General features: G+C 44.1%; 1 protein-coding gene across 1 annotated transcript in view; it reads left to right on the top strand.

Annotated features, from left to right (window-relative positions):
- MAP3K9 (mitogen-activated protein kinase kinase kinase 9) overlaps window positions 1–18,180 on the top strand; it is a 90,317-nt gene that overhangs the window by 32,518 nt on the left and 39,619 nt on the right. The window contains exons 3-4 of the mRNA XM_073348505.2: window positions 6,866–7,046; window positions 17,020–17,168. Of these exons, the coding sequence (XP_073204606.1) occupies window positions 6,866–7,046; window positions 17,020–17,168 (330 nt within the window). The remainder of the gene's footprint in view (window positions 1–6,865; window positions 7,047–17,019; window positions 17,169–18,180) is intronic.

Here is an 18,180-nt window from a genome sequence, read left to right as displayed (position 1 = left end):
CCGTTCTCCAGCAACCCACCTCGCCCCGGTGACCCGTCAGCTGGACGATGTTTTAAATGTAACGAGCTGGGGCATGTAAAGGCCAACTGCCCCAAGAACCCCAACAGATTACAGTTCATTGCACCGGAATCACACCAGAGGTCCACAGGCCCAGATACCTCCCAGATACCCTTGGAGCGGAGGGAAACTGTGAGTGTGGGCGGGAAGAAGGTCACCGCGTGGAGGGACACCGGAGCACAAGTGTCAGCTATCCATGCTTTCTTAGTGGACCCCAATTTAATCAACCCAGAGATCCAAGTGACGATTCAACCCTTCAAGTCCAACTCTTTCAATTTGCCTACAGCCAAGTTGCCTGTCCAGTACAAGGGCTGGTCAGGAATGTGGACTTTTGCAGTCTATGATGATTATCCCATCCCCATGCTGTTGGGGGAAGACTTGGCCAATCACGTGAAGCAGGCCAAGAGGGTGGGAACGGTCACCCGCAGCCAGGCTAAACAAGCCGTGAGGCCTAGCTCTGTTCCGGAAACTTCTATCAGGGCCCGGTCAGAGGTGATGGACCCGGACCCCAGGCCAATGTCTGCAACAGCAGTAGTGGATCCAGTCCCAGAGACCCAGACGGAACCAGTCCCAGAACCGGAACCAGCCGAACAACCAACACCAGACCCCGTGTCAGCACTGAATCCAGTACTTGCAACCTCAACACCAGAGGGCCCCACTGAACCTGAACTGGCAGCAGCCGATAACCCTACCCAAGAGGCTCAGCCGGAGCCTGAATCCCAACATAGTGCACCAGCGGAGAGCGGTTCACAGTCAACAGAAGCAGCTCCATCCTCTATATCGCTTCCAGAGGGACCAAGCCTATGTCCCCAATCCAATGAGGAACTGATGTCTCCAGCATCAAGGGAACAGTTCCAGACCGAACAGGAAGCAGATGAAAGCCTCCAGAGAGCGTGGACGGCGGCACAGAGCAACCCACCGCCTCTCAGGTCTTCTAATCGATCCAGGTTTGTTGTAGAAAGAGGACTTTTATACAAGGAAACTTTCTGGGGGACACCAGGAAGACTGGCATCCTCAGAGACAGTTGGTAGTTCCCACTAAATACCGGGCCAAGCTCTTGAGCTTAGCCCATGATCACCCTAGTGGCCATGCTGGGGTGAACAGGACCAAAGACCGTTTGGGGGGGTCATTCCACTGGGAGGGAATGGGCAAGGATGTTTCTACCTATGTCCAGTCTTGTGAGGTGTGCCAAAGAGTGGGAAAACCCCAAGACCAGGTCAAAGCTCCTCTCCAGCCACTCCCCATCATTGAAGTTCCATTTCAGCGAGTAGCTGTGGATATTCTGGGTCCTTTTCCGAAAAAGACACCCAGAGGAAAGCAGTACATACTGACTTTCATGGATTTTGCCACCCGATGGCCAGAAGCAGTAGCTCTAAGCAACACCAGGGCTAAAAGTGTGTGCCAGGCACTAGCAGACATTTTTGCCAGGGTAGGTTGGCCCTCCGACATCCTCACAGATGCAGGGACTAATTTCCTGGCAGGAACTATGAAAAACCTTTGGGAAGCTCATGGGGTAAATCACTTGGTTGCCACTCCTTACCATCATCAAACAAATGGCATGGTGGAGAAGTTTAATGGAACTTTGGGGGCCATGATACGTAAATTCGTAAATGAGCACTCCAATGATTGGGACCTAGTATTGCAGCAGTTGCTCTTTGCCTACAGAGCTGTACCACATCCCAGTTTAGGGTTTTCCCCAGTTGAACTTGTATATGGCCGTGAGGTGAAGGGGCCATTGCAGTTGGTGAAGCAGCAATGGGAGGGATTTACACCTTCTCCAGGAACTAACATTCTGGACTTTGTAACCAACCTACAAAACACCCTCCGAACCTCTTTAGCCCTTGCTAGAGAAAACTTACAGGATGCTCAAAAAGAGCAAAAAGCCTGGTATGATAAACATGCCAGAGAGCGTTCCTTCAAAGTAGGAGACCAGGTCATGGTCTTAAAGGCGCTCCAGGCCCATAAAATGGAAGCATCGTGGGAAGGGCCATTCGTGGTCCAGGAGCGCCTGGGAGCTGTTAATTATCTCATAGCATTCCCCACCTCCAACCGAAAGCCTAAGGTGTATCATATTAATTCTCTAAAGCCCTTTTATTCCAGAGAATTAAAGGTTTGTCAGTTTACAGCCCAGGGAGGAGACGACGCTGAGTGGCCTGAAGGTGTCTATTACGAAGGGAAATGTGCTGGTGGTGTGGAAGAGGTGAACCTCTCCATGACCCTTGGGCGTATGCAGCGACAGCAGATCCAGGAGCTGTGCACTAGCTACGCGCCAACGTTCTCAGCCACCCCAGGACTGACTGAACGGGCATACCACTCCATTGACACAGGTAATGCTCACCCAATTAGGGTCCACCCTTACCGGGTGTCTCCTCAAGCTAAAACTGCTATAGAACGGGAGATCCAGGATATGTTACAGATGGGTGTAATCCGCCCCTCTGAAAGTGCATGGGCATCTCCAGTGGTTCTAGTTCCCAAACCAGATGGGGAAATACGTTTTTGCGTGGACTACCGTAAGCTAAATGCTGTAACTCGCCCAGACAACTATCCAATGCCACGCACTGATGAACTATTAGAGAAACTGGGACGGGCCCAGTTCATCTCTACCTTGGACTTAACCAAGGGGTACTGGCAGGTACCGCTAGATGAATCTGCCAAGGAAAGGTCAGCCTTCATCACACATCTCGGGCTGTATGAATTTAATGTACTCCCTTTCGGGCTGCGAAATGCACCCGCCACTTTCCAAAGACTTGTAGATGGTCTCCTAGCGGGATTAGGAGAATATGCAGTCGCCTACCTTGACGATGTGGCCATATTTTCGGATTCCTGGGCAGACCACCTGGAACATCTACACAAAGTCCTTGAGCGCATAAGGGAGGCAGGACTAACTGTTAAGGCTAAGAAGTGTCAAATAGGCCTAAACAGAGTGACTTACCTTGGACACCAGGTGGGTCAAGGAACTATCAGCCCCTACAGGCCAAAGTGGATGCTATCCAAAAGTGGCCTGTCCCAAAGTCAAAGAAACAGGTTCAATCCTTCTTAGGCTTGGCCGGTTATTACAGACGATTTGTACCGCACTACAGCCAAATCGCTGCCCCACTGACAGACCTAACCAAAAAGAATCAGCCAAATGCTGTTCAGTGGACCGGAAAGTGTCAGAAGGCCTTTAACAAGCTTAAAGCGACACTCATGTCTGACCCTGTACTAAGGGCCCCAGACTTTGACAAACCGTTCCTAGTAACCACAGATGCATCCGAGCGTGGTGTGGGAGCAGTTTTAATGCAGAAAGGACCTGATCAAGAATTCCACCCTGTAGTGTTTCTCAGCAAAAAACTGTCTGAGAGGGAAAGCAACTGGTCAGTCACTGAAAAAGAATGTTATGCCATTGTCTACGCTCTGGAAAAGCTACGCCCATATGTTTGGGGACGGCGTTTCCACCTGCAAACCGACCATGCTGCACTAAAGTGGCTTCACACCGTCAAAGAAACTAACAAAAAACTTCTTCGGTGGAGTTTAGCTCTCCAAGATTTTGATTTCGACATCCAACACATCTCAGGAGCTTCTAACAAAGTGGCTGATGCACTCTCCCGTGAAAGTTTCCCAGAATCAACTGGTTAAAATCGTCCTTGAGATGTGGAAAATATTGTTAGTCTTTATGTACTTGGTAGTATATTTAGAGATGCATGTGTCTTATTAACTCTGTTTTCCTAGAGCTCCAGGAAGAAATCCCAGCCAGTGTTTCACCCTAGCTGAGATTTGGGGGGCGTGTCATAAATATAAAGGGAAGGGTAAACCCCTTTGAAATCCCTCCTGGCCAGGGGAAAGCTCCTCTCACCTGTAAAGGGTTAAGAAGCTAAAGGTAACCTCGCTGGCACCTGACCAAAATGACCAATGAGGAGACAAGATACTTTCAAAAGCTGGGAGGAGGGAGAGAAACAAAGGGTCTGTGTCTGTCTGTAGTCGTCTTGGCCGGGGACAGAACAGGAATGGAGTCTTAGAACTTTTAGTAAGTAATCTAGCTAGGTATGTGTTAGATTATGATTTCTTTAAATGGCTGAGAAAAGAATTGTGCTGAATAGAATAACTATTTCTGTCTGTGTATCTTTTTTGTAACTTAAGGTTTTGCCTAGAGGGGTTCTCTATGTTTTTGAATCTAATTACCCTGTAAGATATCTACCATCCTGATTTTACAGGGGGGATTTCTTTATTTCTATTTACTTCTATTTTTTATTAAAAGTCTTCTTGTAAAACACTGAATGCTTTTTCATTGTTCTCAGATCCAAGGGTTTGGGTCTGTGGTCACCTATGCAAATTGGTGAGGTTTTTTATCCAACATTTCCCAGGAAAGGGGGGGTGCAAGTGTTGGGAGGATTGTTCATTGTTCTTAAGATCCAAGGGTCTGGGTCTGTAGTCACCTAGGCAAATTGGTGAGGCTTTTTACCAAACCTTGTCCAGGAAGTGGGGTGCAAGGTTTTGGGAAGTATTTTGGGGGGAAGGACGCATCCAAACAGCTCTTCCCCAGTAACCAGTATTAGTTTGGTGGTGGTAGCGGCCAGTCCAAGGATAACGGGGGTAATATTTTGTACCTTGGGGAAGTTTTGACCTAAGCTGGTAAAGATAAGCTTAGGAGGTTTTTCATGCAGGTCCCCACATCTGTACCCTAGAGTTCAGAGTGGGGGAGGAACCGTGACACCATTGAATATAGTTATTGTTAATGATACTGCTGCTCATGTGCTATAGTTACAGGTAGGTCATTTGGTGGTTGTGCTCCTTCTTTTACAGGGTTTGCATTTGGATGTAAAGTTACTGTATATGCCTGCCTATTTCCTTGAATCTTATTCTAGCCTCTCTCCTATCTTTTTCTATAACACAGACTTAAGTATTACATATTTAGCTCCTAAGAAAACTTGGACATTTAACATTAAAGTGTTACTAAAGCTGAATGGTAGTGTTTTAAATCCACTTTGCATTCACTTTATAGTGGTGTAAATGACAGCATAAGGTGCAAAGCAATGGAGAAACAGGCATCATGCTTATAGGATTCTTGTACTCTATGGTAAACTCACATTAATTCTGTGGCAAAGACTCCTTTTATTGCTGTATCATGTTGCAACAGACTAGGAACGGTGGCAGCTTTATTAAAAATAAAAAAGGAGGTGCTGTAAAGTTAAATAAGAAAATGATTAATAAAATTAGTACAATAGCCCCTGTGGTGCTCATTTTTTATATTAAATCCAATGTAGTTTTTGCTGTTCGTACCATTTGTTTTAAATATATTACAGATTTTTGTGCAGACAATGCATAATTACATCTTAAAAGTTGCTAGAATAGAAGATGAAGGTTTTGGCACATGAGAAAGTGTCCAGTTGACACCTAGGAAGCTGTTGAAGGGGGTCTTGAATTGTAGAATAATCACACTAGCTGGATTTTTGTGCTAAAATTATCAGCAATGTCAGCATTTAACGGTTTCACTTAAACTGTCATCTTTAAATTTCAGTGTTAACTCATTAAGATGAATGAAGTGGTTCAGACAGCTGTTTAAGCTATTTCAGGCTGTCTGCAGACTTGGAAAGACAACATTATGTTGGTTTACATTTGGTTGGCTTTAAGTTTTTTGTTGCTACCATAAGAACTAGACTTGTAAATTTTTAAAAAGTTAAGAATCTAGAGTATACATCCATGTCTGGATTCTGCACACTCTGAGCCCTGTCCATAGATAATGGCCAAGGCGGATTTCAATTTGATTTCATACTGGAGTAGAACTGTAATACCATTAACACATTTCATCTGTTTGCTCAGTTTAACTGGTAGCAGTCTTGTTACTACTTATGTTTCTCTTTGCTCCTGCCTCAACCCTCTTCCCTCCCTGCACTCCACTGTGACACATCACATGCAACTTACTCACTTGGCCAAGATTTACAAAAGTGCCTAGTGATTTTTTGGGTGCCTCAATTTTGGTGTTCCCAACTGAGGCAGTTTAAAGGAGCCTGATTTTCAGGAAGTGCTGAGCATCCATTCTCTGAAAATCAAGCCCTTTTAAGGTGGGTCAAATCGGGCACACAAAATCACTGCGACTTTTGAAAATCCTGACCTGAAGATGAGTTTATCGAATGGCCATTTTCACTTTAATGTATTTTTAAATATAAGTATACATCCACCCTTATGGGGTTGTTCTCCTTTTAAGCAGTATGTGAGAAAGATGTGATAGTTGCTTTGCTCAGAAAGGATTAATTAGGAAATTATATACAAGGCATCTCCCCTTTTTTGGATTTCTAGAAGTTACAGTGGTTCACTTCCCTTTACCAGAGGATTGTTTATATAGAATAACAGTACACAGTACGCCAAATGGTTCTTATGTCCTATTTACCTATACCTTGGATATCCTGATGCATTAAAAACCAAAGGCCACATGTCTCCAGCATCCTAGAAGTGCATATATGATGCTATAACCTTATATCCTGAATTGTGTTCTAGTAAGGACTGATTAAAAACTGAGCAAGGATTTCAGGATTTGGCCAATTCTGCTTCTGAAATCCTTGTTTCATGTCTTGACTGCAATTAATGTTTATTAATTGTGGGAATGGACTCATTAATTACAGTTTGATTTTGTCAGATTGAGGGAGCAGTTTGAGACCTCTTTTACAAGGCAAGATAATGTGTAAAGCATTCAGAAGCAGAGATTAGCTAAAAGTCAAGGCAAGACTTAAATTTGGGAAATGGCTTTTCTTGGGGGGTGAGAGGGGATCTTTGTGGATAAATCCTAGCCTCACTGTGCATGCGTTTCATTTCCCCCTTCTCCCCTTTCCTCCAGTATTGATACTCGAGAAGGTGGAAAACGGAGACCTGAGCAACAAGATATTGAAGATCACGGATTTCGGCTTGGCCAGAGAATGGCATAAAACCACCAAAATGAGTGCAGCTGGGACATATGCCTGGATGGCTCCTGAGGTCATCCGCTCCTCCATGTTCTCCAAAGGCAGCGATGTGTGGAGGTATTGATTTGGCACTGAGTACTTGGATACTAAACATTTAAGTGCTGGGGACTGCCAGGCAACCTACTGTATGCTTAATACAGTACGAATCCTGGTTAATCAAATCCCCAAACTCCTGTTTAACTAAAGCTCTGTGTCCCCTAGCTTTCCATCCTGCTGTATCATCACCCTCCTTTGAGGGTTAGGAATCCAGAACACAGGCTTTTCAAAGTGGCCAGCCAACTTCTGCAGCCCTCCAAATCCCTGTTGCTTTATGGGTTCGGACATGTGCTTTTCCAATCTTTATTACCCTCACTTCTCTGCAGTATATAAAACAAAATCTGTGCACTTATTTTAACAATTGTCTTTTGAATAAGACACACAACCAAGGTCCTATCCACTTGTGATTATTAAAGAGTTAATTTTTGAAAGTGTAAGGGATTCAGCTGATGTTCTGGCAGTATTCCAGCTCTGGTATTACATTCTGTCTATCTAAACTGCAGGGGGAGTTTTACCTGGACATGGTATTCCTTATTTTCATTCCTAAATTGGTGTGATACAGTGTCTTTTCCGGTATTCCAAGAGGTGGATACATTTCAATGGTAGGTGAAATATTGGCTGTGAGATATGCAAACTATAGTTAATGCTGTACACTTACTTGACACTTTAATAAATCACTGGGATTCTTCTGAATGGAATCTGATATGGAAAAGTAAATGATTACGATAATGCCAAATGGCCAATATTTTGTGTGTGTTTGTATGTGTGCTTTTCTTGTGATACAATCAGTAAATTCAGTGTCCAGGAGGTAGTCCCAGGATGGTGGGGTGTGTATTTGGGAAATTACATAGAGTCAGTGCTTTGGGATAGCAAATGAGATTTTCTCATGTCTGTACAAAGGTGAATGTCCCCCACTTGGTTCATTAGACTAAAGCAGCTTGCTATTGTTTTGTATTCACAGCTGGCCTTATGCTGAATTGCAGCTGGAGTGATTTGAGTGAGCAGAGGTGTTTCTCTTCATGCATTACTGTATTTGAGGGCAGGTTTTAGACATATTGTGTTTGGATTTATTTTTTCTGTGGAAAGAAGGTTCCTGAAATCCTAACACTGCTGTAACTGGACCTTATTATTATAAAGTCCTGTTATTCACAATTAGTTGGCAGCCCCCCTCTTCACATGCGGTGAATTATGTGATTATTTTTGTGAAGTAATTCAGGAAAGTGAAGGGGTAAAACTCTGCTCTGTACATGAGAGGAAGAATGGTCTAGCTGTTAGAGGAGACATGTTGGGAGGATTCTTGATTTTCCTTACGTGTGTGCCAAAGACTTGCTGGGTGGCCATGGGTAATGGATTTGGGTTTCATGCATATAGTCACTCTTGTAGATAGTGTTGAAAACCAGGACCTTTTATCACCAGACCCCAAAACTACTGCCACCTGAGCTAAAGGAGTAACTCTGTTTGCTTGCTCTGCATCAATGATAAGAGCCTGCTGTTTATTTACAGCAATGAAGGAACATGATTACATGCACTTTGCTAGTTTTCAGTGTTGCATATTTAATGCAAATCACTTCAACTTTTTGTTCCTCAGTTTCCTCATCTATATAATGTTGTTATGAAGTTTAGAACTTATCAGTACAAAGACTTTTTGATGTTGGTGCACCGGTGCATGCCTTTGGTGCAACACATGTATTCTAATGTAAAAAGTGATTTGCAGCAGTGTGGCAATACTCATTACCTTGGTGTAGCAAATCTGTACGAGGGGTTTTGCACCAAACCCCACTAAACCTGTGCAAAAAATACTCTTGGGGGAAGTCTGCGCCTAAAAATCCTGCAAAATTCTGCATGTTTTTTTCTCTAAATAACACAATATAATCACACCCCTTTCAATTATTTTGGTAATTTATTTCAAAATAGATATACTTGCTGACAGGTAACAATACAGAAAACAAAAAAGATTCAGGACATGTTTTTTGACCAGTAGATTTTCCTACTCCACAGAGCAGATGGCAATACTAATATTTCCTTGTATGTCAAGCACAGAAGACTTTAATGATATGTCTGCTCATCCAACTTGGCCTCTCAGGGCTCAGGCTGCAGGGCTGTTTTCATTGCTATGCAGACATTTGGGCTCAGACTAGAGCTGGAGCTCTAGGATCCCACTAAACCGCTGTCCTAGAGCCTCTGCTCCAACCCCAGTCTGGAAGTCTACACAGCAATGAAACAGCTCCGCACGGCAAGGCCTGTGAGCCCAAAGTGGCTCGCACAGGCCAGCCATGGGCTTTTCTTTGCTGTGTAAACATATCCTAAAGGGCAGTACATGGGCTTAGGAGTGAAGTTAGGCCATGATCTGACACAGCACTTAAATATGTGCATAAAGTATCCCCACTGAAACTGATGCTTTGCCAGATTGGCACCTTACTGAATGGCATAGCTAAGCAGTACTCAACATGTCACCGTACAGCCACTGGTCTAGAACTGAAATTGCTGCAGACAATAGATGAGAAGGGCAATGGGAGTGGAGGCTCCAGCACAGCAGTGCAGAGTGCAGGCCACTGGCTGCATGGAGGTGGGGGATCATCCTGCAGCCCGCACCCCCTCCCTGGGACGTGGATGCGGCGGTAATGCTGCGCCTCACCCTGACACAGCACAAGGGACAGGCCTGTCCCAGGAACACCCCAGGACCATACCCATCAACTCTGGGCACACTGTGATAGTGAGCAAGAGGGAGGGGCTCAGTATGGTGGTCCAGGTGTGGGGTGTGGCTGGGTGGGGGTTCAGATGTGGGAGACTCAGCAGGGGTAGGGTCTGGATCCAGGGAGGTGGTCTGCGTGCAGGAGTGGTGTCTGGATACAGGGGGTAGGGCTCGGCGAGAAAAGGTCTGTGTGTGTGTGTGTGTGTGAGGGTGGCAGATGCACAGGGGTTGGGCGGATGGCGTGGCAGCTCCTTATTTAATTATCCCTCCCCTGCGGCTAGGAAGCAATGGGTGCTGGAAGCAGCAGGGGTGTGTGCAGAGCTTCCTGCAGCTGAGGGAGGTTCCTGGGGGTGGGTGTGACCCATGCAGCAGAAGAGGAAGTCCTGTCCCCTTGCCCAGCCGGAACTAGCAGCTGGAGCCTGGTGCACCATGGGAGCCACTGGCCAAGACATCCCCAGTCCTGCCCCTCCCTGACTCTAGGCGCACTGCGAGAGGATGCAAGCGGGACAGAGTCTTGCATGCCCAGCCACAGCCCCTGAGGTGGTGATTCATGTCTCCCAACGCTGCTCCTGATGTCTGAACTAGACCTTGTTCAGGAGTGTTTCCTGGGTGGAGTGCATGAATCAATTATTCTGTGGGGAGGCATTAATTCTGCACTTGCACAGTGTTGCAGAATTCCCTCAGGAGTAAAAACAGCTCAGTGTAGACAAGGCTTTAATGAATGTGCATAGCATGTTGAGAACCTATAATATCTATGCACAGTATTATAATCCTCCTGTGAGTCCCCTCCCCATTTTCCTTGTTTCACATCTCTCAACTACAAAGTCCTGTCTTCTGGCTACCAGCCTTCTCCCAGAGAGCAGAATGAATCTCCCTTTGAAGCCATCTGTGGTGTTCTTTAGTTGGAGAGATTTGCTAGTGAGAGAGCCACGATGTTCTGCCTCTCCCCAGGTCTGAAATATTTGTTGCTTCTGTGGTATTCTTAGCCCTGGCAACAAGATACTGGCACTTGCAGGATCACAACTGAGGTGTGTTGGATAGAGCATGGTCCACTTAGGCATTGGGCCCTGGCTACATGGTGTCTGAGATACGCATATGGAGGAGCAAATATTGCCACACAGGCAATATTATCATTTGAGAGCATTAGCCTCTTCACAAACAGACACAATTAAAGACTCCTCCTCCCACCTAAGCATGCAGTTCAAATCCTTGACTGGATAGACTTTTTTTTATCTTCTTAGACCTGTCTCTCCCCCACACCACTCTCCTGGCTAATCAGCCAAATTCCAGTCTGGCTGTGATAAGCATCCTTACAATTAATCTCTATAAGAACAACAACAATTAGCTGTCTCCCTTCCTGAGGTATGCAAACTCTTTTATCCCAACACCTTTCCCAAAAAGTCTCTCAATTTATTGGAAGAGCTCCTGTCTGAATGGGGGTCCTAGCCTTTTGACAGAGGTCTTATCTAGCTCATCTCCTTGATGTACAAATGCACAGGTAGCTGTTGGAGAAGATGCTTATTATAGGCCACAGCAATATTCTGAGGAGTGGTTTCTGCCACCAGTGCCCTAGTTAGGCCTGCTGGTAAACAATAATTTGCACTTATCTAGAATGCATGCCTTACTAGTCTCACTTTATTTTTTTATGTTGCAGTAGCACCTAGGAGCCCCAGTCACAGACAGTGCTGTACAAACACATAACGAACAGTCTCTCCAGCTGAGGCTCTCAATGTACTTTATAGACACTTAATTCTTACAACAGCCCTGTCAGGTAAAATAGGTATTTATTTCCACTTTGCAAAGGGTGAAAATGAAGTGCAGAGATTGCAACTTGTACATGGTCACACAGTAAGTAGATATCAGCTGGATCCTGTAACTACTTAACTGTGATTCCTGTCTGTTGTTTGCCACACACCAAACATCACTACTCCTAAAAACTTTAAAAATGGATGTCCATACCTTTCTATTTGTAGATGTGGTTTCTGCTGATATCTAGAATACCTTGCTTTTGTATAGCACCTTTCATCCATGGATGTAGCTCACCTGGGAAGGGGCATGCCCAGCAAACTACTTCAATATTCAAATCTTGTTTTATAGGACATTACCCCTATTTATTCCTCTGTACATTTTCCTTTCTCCCAGCTTCTGGAATGCTCAGTTGTTTTTTGGAAACATCCAAAAATGGGTTTTGGTGGGGGAAGGGAGGAATCTCAAAGTAAACGCTTCCTAGAGAGCCATTTTATTAGTGAGGAGAAGTGCAAGACCAGCAGGCCATATGGGGGTGTAACAAGGTTTTTTCCATTTTCTCATGGAAACTTCTAACCGCTGTGTGTACTTTACTTTGATACATTTACACTTTTTACAATAAATTTTTTCTTTCTGTGTCAGTGATACTACCATAATGCAGGAAGTGATGTCACAATATCGCCTAGCCTCTTTAATTAAATATGTACAAGATGCACCTTCAGACCAATTATCTGCCCAGAATTTTAAAATTTTCACCTGTGGAAATAGAGTAGTGGAACCATTTAGATGTGTCTGACGAGCAGATTGAGAGGATTCAGAGTCTGGTATTGGATATAGATTATTCTTATTCTTACCTTTTAGAATGCTAATTTGAATCCAGCCGAGTCTGTTGTGACTGAAACAGACCATGCAACGATCTAGGTGAAATGAGTTCATGGTAGGCAGTTCCTATCCCAATTGATAGGTGCTTATCTCATGAACACTGTCCAGCTACTGTCTCAAAATCACGAATTATCCTCTGTTTGCATTCTTAACAGAAAAGCCAAGAATTCAGTAGTGAAGTTAAACTCCCCTTTCAGCCTCAGTGGTGGTCCCTCCAGGTCAGCATAGGGTTGGGAGGGGGAAGCTGGCACTTCATGCTATACCTGTTCTGAGGATAAACAGTCTCCCGGGCTCAGTCCAGTACTATTTGTCAGCACTAAATTATAATTAGTACTTTTTAAAAATGAAGTAAGATTTCATTCTTGATAGAAATGATTTGTTTTCCAGGTGGGTTTTACATTAGGAAGGTGAAGGAACTTGGCTGTGGGGTTCCATCCTTTGGATCCCCTGTCTGACTTTGCTGTTACTTGTTGGGAGGGGGGGAAATTCCTTTTTCATGTTAAGTGCAGACCCTTGAGGGAGGCAGAGAAGGAAAACAGAGCACTACTGACATTTAAAAATTAAAAACCAGAGGAGGAATTAAGACCTTTGAATAAGTTCAGAGACGTCAGGGAAGGTGGCAGTATCACATAGCCCCTCCAACTCTCTGAAAATCCACTGAGTAGGATTGAACTTGATGTTGAATGTCTTAAAGGATTACTGGATTACTAGGAGATGATTAATTATTCATACAAATGTTGGTTCACTTGGGTGTACAGTCAGTATCATGTGGTTCCTCTTGTAATTAAAGTCCAAACAACACTCCAGAATGCTGTAAAAAGATCTGGGCCTCATCTCCTTCTCTATCTCCTTAGTGGGGATAGAGAGTCTCTCCTGCTGTTTTTCCTTTCAGTGTGTTAACCTCTCCCACCCTCTGGTTTCTGTTTTGTGACCACCAACCTTCTGCATGAGAGGGGCTGAAAGACACTGTGTGTTCAATATCTGTCATTATCACTTCTTAATTGGTTGGAAAAGTGCAGCTTTCCCTTACCATTTGGGGCTGAGAACATTATCTCCAGAGAATTCTGAGCACCCTACAGAAGAAATGGTGACAGGATTGGGAGCAGGAATCAAAATCATGTCTCCTGCAAGCATTTAAACTCGGCACCAGATTGCTGGAATCCCATATTTGCCCATCCCCTCTGCTTTTTGAAACTTCCCTGCAGAGAGAGTATCATGTTCATAATGCTTGCCCTGCAGCATTCATAGAAGCAGCGGCTGCAGAATGAGACTGTTGAGGGACCTGGTAAATTTCATTCTGCTGCTACTCCTGGATGAGGAAAAAAGACGAATGTATGATCTGTTGCTGGAGCTGCTCCTTCAGAGATACAAGAGAGACAGACTACTTCTTAGACAATGTCCTGTTGAACCTCTTGATACTATCACCTTAAACCTCTGCATCTGTCTCATAAGACTGAATGACATGACAGAACAGTGTATGGTATGTTGGGTTGATATTGCCTTCTAATGTATTATGTCACATCAGTTGCTAAATAAAAAGCAGGACATGATTCATATTCCAACTTCACATCACTTAAAAATTTCCCTTATGGCTTAAATCGGATTTGGTGCTTCCTTCCCTTCTTTTGTGTTGCTGTCAGCGATAAGTGGCTGCCCTCTTTCATTCCAGAGGTATTTCAGTAGTAGATGAAGTAATAGCTATAATTTGAAAAGTGCTGTGGGATGTTTCTGAATGAATGTTAAATAAACAGTAAATTATGAATGGTACATCAGTTCATGTACAGTAGGACCTAGTTGTATGACATGCTCTTTAGTGTCAATAGATGTCCGGTACAGACACATCTACTTGGTTCAAGACACTTCAGGTTTTTCCAAACATGGGTGCCAGCTTGCCTGGGGATAAGGTCTGGGATGGTGTTTCACGGCCAAGCCTTTCCTTAACCACAGTATGGGGGAAAACCTCTAAAAGCTGAACTTCCATAAATAAAGTTGCAGCATCAAACACTGGTTAGCTGGTATGTCACCACTGCTGGCAGAAGTGCCTCTTGTGGGAGTACTCGTTCTTGTGGTAACATCATAGATAATGGTTAATATTCAAAACCCAGTACAGCTGCTGCTAAGTCAGATTTTTCAGACCCCCTGTGACGAGGTCCACTGACTACAGTGGTGCCTCCTGCAGACCATCATGGGGATTAGTTCTGCCAGCCAGTGCACCCTCTCCAGGTGATTGCCTCTCCCGTCATCTTCTCAGTCCAAGTCCTCTTCATGACTCGGCCATCTGTATTTCCTCCTTCCAGGATGGGTACTACTGTTCAGTAGTCAAGCCATTTCCCCAGTGGAATGAAGTGAATTAGGGGACCTGGGCCCACCTAATACGCTGGGTCCTGACCCAGGGACCCTGCAGATAGCAGCCCCGAACTGGGTCTCCTTAACTTCCTTCAGTGGTGCTTCATTTCCATGGACCACTTCCCCTTGGCCCCAGCACCTTCTCCCTCTTCTCAGGGCATTCAGCCAGTAAGTCTCAGCAGCCAGCCAGAATCTCCTTGTTCCCCTGGTCCCTGCCAGCAACTGTTCTGTCCAAGGTGCTACCTTTGTTGCATCTTGCTGGGAGCACAGTTCTCACTCCTTGGGCTCCCCTCAGTAACTCACTCTTCTCTGCCCTATATTCCTTTGGTACTAGCTGTCTGAGCCCCGATTGGCTGCTCCATGCAGTCTCCCTCCAATTGGCTGCTTCCTGTGCAGCTTCCCTAGGCTGCTAGGAGGACTCACCTCCCCTGCTCCTTTCTGGGAGGAGGTGTGGCAGGCCCCCAAGGCCTCTATTAATCACTAGGGTGTGTGATGAACACTCCCTCACACCCCTACAGACCTGCCAAGTCTATTTTCCCCTCTTTCCACTGCCATATTGCCCTTTCTACTACTAGACCTGCTTCCCCCCCACCCCCCGATACCTGTTTCAAGGTTTATTGCAGAAGGATTTCATAGGAAATCAGAAAATCATTTGTATTTAAAACAACAAAGAAGGCAGGGCCTGATAGTGTTTTTAAAGTCCTCCTCTTCTGTTTCCCTAACTTCTCTCATAATTTAAAGGATCCAGATGTAGATTACCCAGACTCTCTCACAAGACTTAATTCAAAGAAAATATTTTTCTCCCCTTTTTCTGAAAACCCCCTCACATTTCTGAGCTATCCACATTGCATTCTGAGATTTGTTAGGCCGACTACTAGGGACCATGCTGGAATTTTTGTCAGAAAAACACTTCTTAGCAGGAATAAATGGTAATGGCTTTATTTATTTATTTTAAATTCCAGACTCAAGTCTAAGACCTTAAGATGTAATTATTGGTGTCTAAGAACACAGTATTGTTGAAAACTGCTTGACTTTCTGCATTTCTTATGGAAATTAAACTAGGGTAGTACTAATGGGCATTCCTCCTTCCCATTGCATGGGGCTTATTGTCATGAAAAAGAGAACAGGACTAATACTGAAAGTATGGCATGTCAATGTACATACTTATTTTTAGATTTATATACATGACACCTAGCTAGCCCTCTGCTCCCCATAAACACAATCAGCTCTCCACATTGCATTTTTGTAACAGCATAACTTTAAAATGGAGTGGCATGTGGTTTTGAAGTTTTGTACCTGAGTGTATGCAGTTATATGAAATTTATGCAAAAACATAATTTGGTAGGCTTATTACCCCCTCTCCCCAGTTAGGTTGTTGGGTGGGTTATGTCACTACACATCCTTCTTTAAGGTTCAGTAGCATATTACAGGAAAGAGCTAGCATCCCTCCCACTCATCCCCCAAATAATCAGTACTCAAGTATTTTGCAGGAGTGGTATAACAAAATACTTATTTCTGGAGCACCACATTTAATCATAAATCAGTCCATATCGTTAAATTGCCACAGAAGTTACTTCTACAGGCTTGTGAACCAGAGTGATCAGAAAGACCACAAATTGCTCTGCCTTCAGGGCAAAAAGTATAGCCTAGCCACTTCTTTGACCTAGCCATCCCAAATCAATACAAGCATATAAAAGCTATTTCCTTTTGGGGGATGGAGAGGTGCAGAAATCCATCAAGGTGTGATTTGGAATTTAAGTACTTGAAAACGATAGTAATGAGCACAGTAAAAATACTTGGAAGACTAAATTCTGTCCAAAGAAAAAATGTCCAGTCTTAGTACAGATCCACATAAAATAGAGCATGTAGCAAAATAGTCTTAGAAAGTTTAGATGGTGGAATTAAGAAACTTTTGCACAATTAAAAAAAAAATATTTGCTGCTCAAAATGAAAAGGGTAAACTGTTTATTTAAAAAGAGTGAAACCCAAATTGTTGCTAGATTGACTGTGCTTTTGTAAACTTTGACAAATCAGGAGCCCTGTCACATCCTCAGGGGAAAGGGAGGATGCCAAAACAGAACCGCTAAATTCAGGAAGAGGGGGCTGCACAGATTAATTCTGGGCAAACATCCCACAAAATCAGGTGGTCTCTCTACAGATGTGTACTAGTCCATTTAAATTTTTTCTTTGTTTGTAAATGTATTTATTTAGTATCCTTTATGTGTGGGGCAGTCTTGATAAATGAGAGCCATATGCCCTGTTTCAGCTTGAGGTTTATTAAAGTGTTTGTTATAGCCAAACACACACTTTCTGTCTCTCTCCCAATAGTTACGGTGTGCTCCTTTGGGAACTGCTAACTGGGGAGGTACCATTCCGAGGAATTGATGGTCTAGCAGTAGCATACGGAGTTGCCATGAATAAACTTGCCCTTCCGATCCCATCCACATGCCCGGAACCTTTTGCCAAACTCATGGAAGGTAAGAGCCAATTGCAGTGGGAGAGAGAATGTTAATATATTTTTCTCGAGTGCTTTTGATGAGTGCCCGTTTTTGTAAGTTTCAGTAGCTCAGACCACAGAATTAGATGGCTTTACTCAGTGGACCGTGTTATTACAGAAGCCAGACTGTCTGCTATGACAGTTACTGTATCAGAAGACCTCTAGGCTACAGAAATAAAAGCCTTTGTGAAGAGGGGAAGGGGATGTTCGTGTCTTGATTGTGGGTGATGAGCTTACACCAAACCCCCAGATCCAAATACCACCACATTGAGAAAAAAGAAAAGGAGTACTTGTGGCACCTTAGAGACTAACAAATTTATTTGAGCATAAGCTTTCGTGAGCTACAGCTCACTTCCTCAGATGCATTCTGTGGAAAATACAGTGGGGAGATTTATATACATAGAGAACATGAAACAATGGGTGTTACCATACACACTGTAATAAGAGTTATCACTTATGGTGAGCTATTACCAGCAGGAGAGCGGAGGGTGGGGGGACCTTTTGTAGTGATAATCAAGGTGGGCCATTTCCAGCAATAACGTCTGAGGAACGGTGGGGGGCGGAATAAACAAGGAGAAATAGTTTTACTTTGTGTAATGACCCATCCACTCCCAGTCTCTATTCAAGCCTAAGTTAATTGTATCCAGTTTGCAAATTAATTCTAATTCAGCAGTCTCTCCTTGGAGTCTGTTTTTGAAGTTTTTTTATTGAAGAATTGCCATTTCTAGGTCTGTAATCTTGTGACCAAAGAGATTGAAGTTTTCTCCGACTGGTTTTTGAATGTTATAATTCTTGACGTCTGATTTGTGTCCATTTATTCTTTTCCATAGAGACTGTCCAGTTTGACCAATGTACATAGCAGAGGGGCATTGCTGGCACATGATAGCATACATCACATTGGTAGATGTGCAGGTGAACGAGCCTCTGATAGTGTGGCTGATGTGATGAGGCCCTATGATGGTGTCTCCTGAATAGATATGTGGACACAGTTG

Source organism: Lepidochelys kempii, chromosome 6 (assembly GCF_965140285.1).
Source record: "Lepidochelys kempii isolate rLepKem1 chromosome 6, rLepKem1.hap1, whole genome shotgun sequence".
In the NCBI taxonomy this organism is placed as follows: Eukaryota; Metazoa; Chordata; order Testudines; family Cheloniidae; genus Lepidochelys; species Lepidochelys kempii.
Note: the sequence above shows the minus strand (reverse complement) of the source record. Positions and strands in the feature narration are given on the sequence as shown.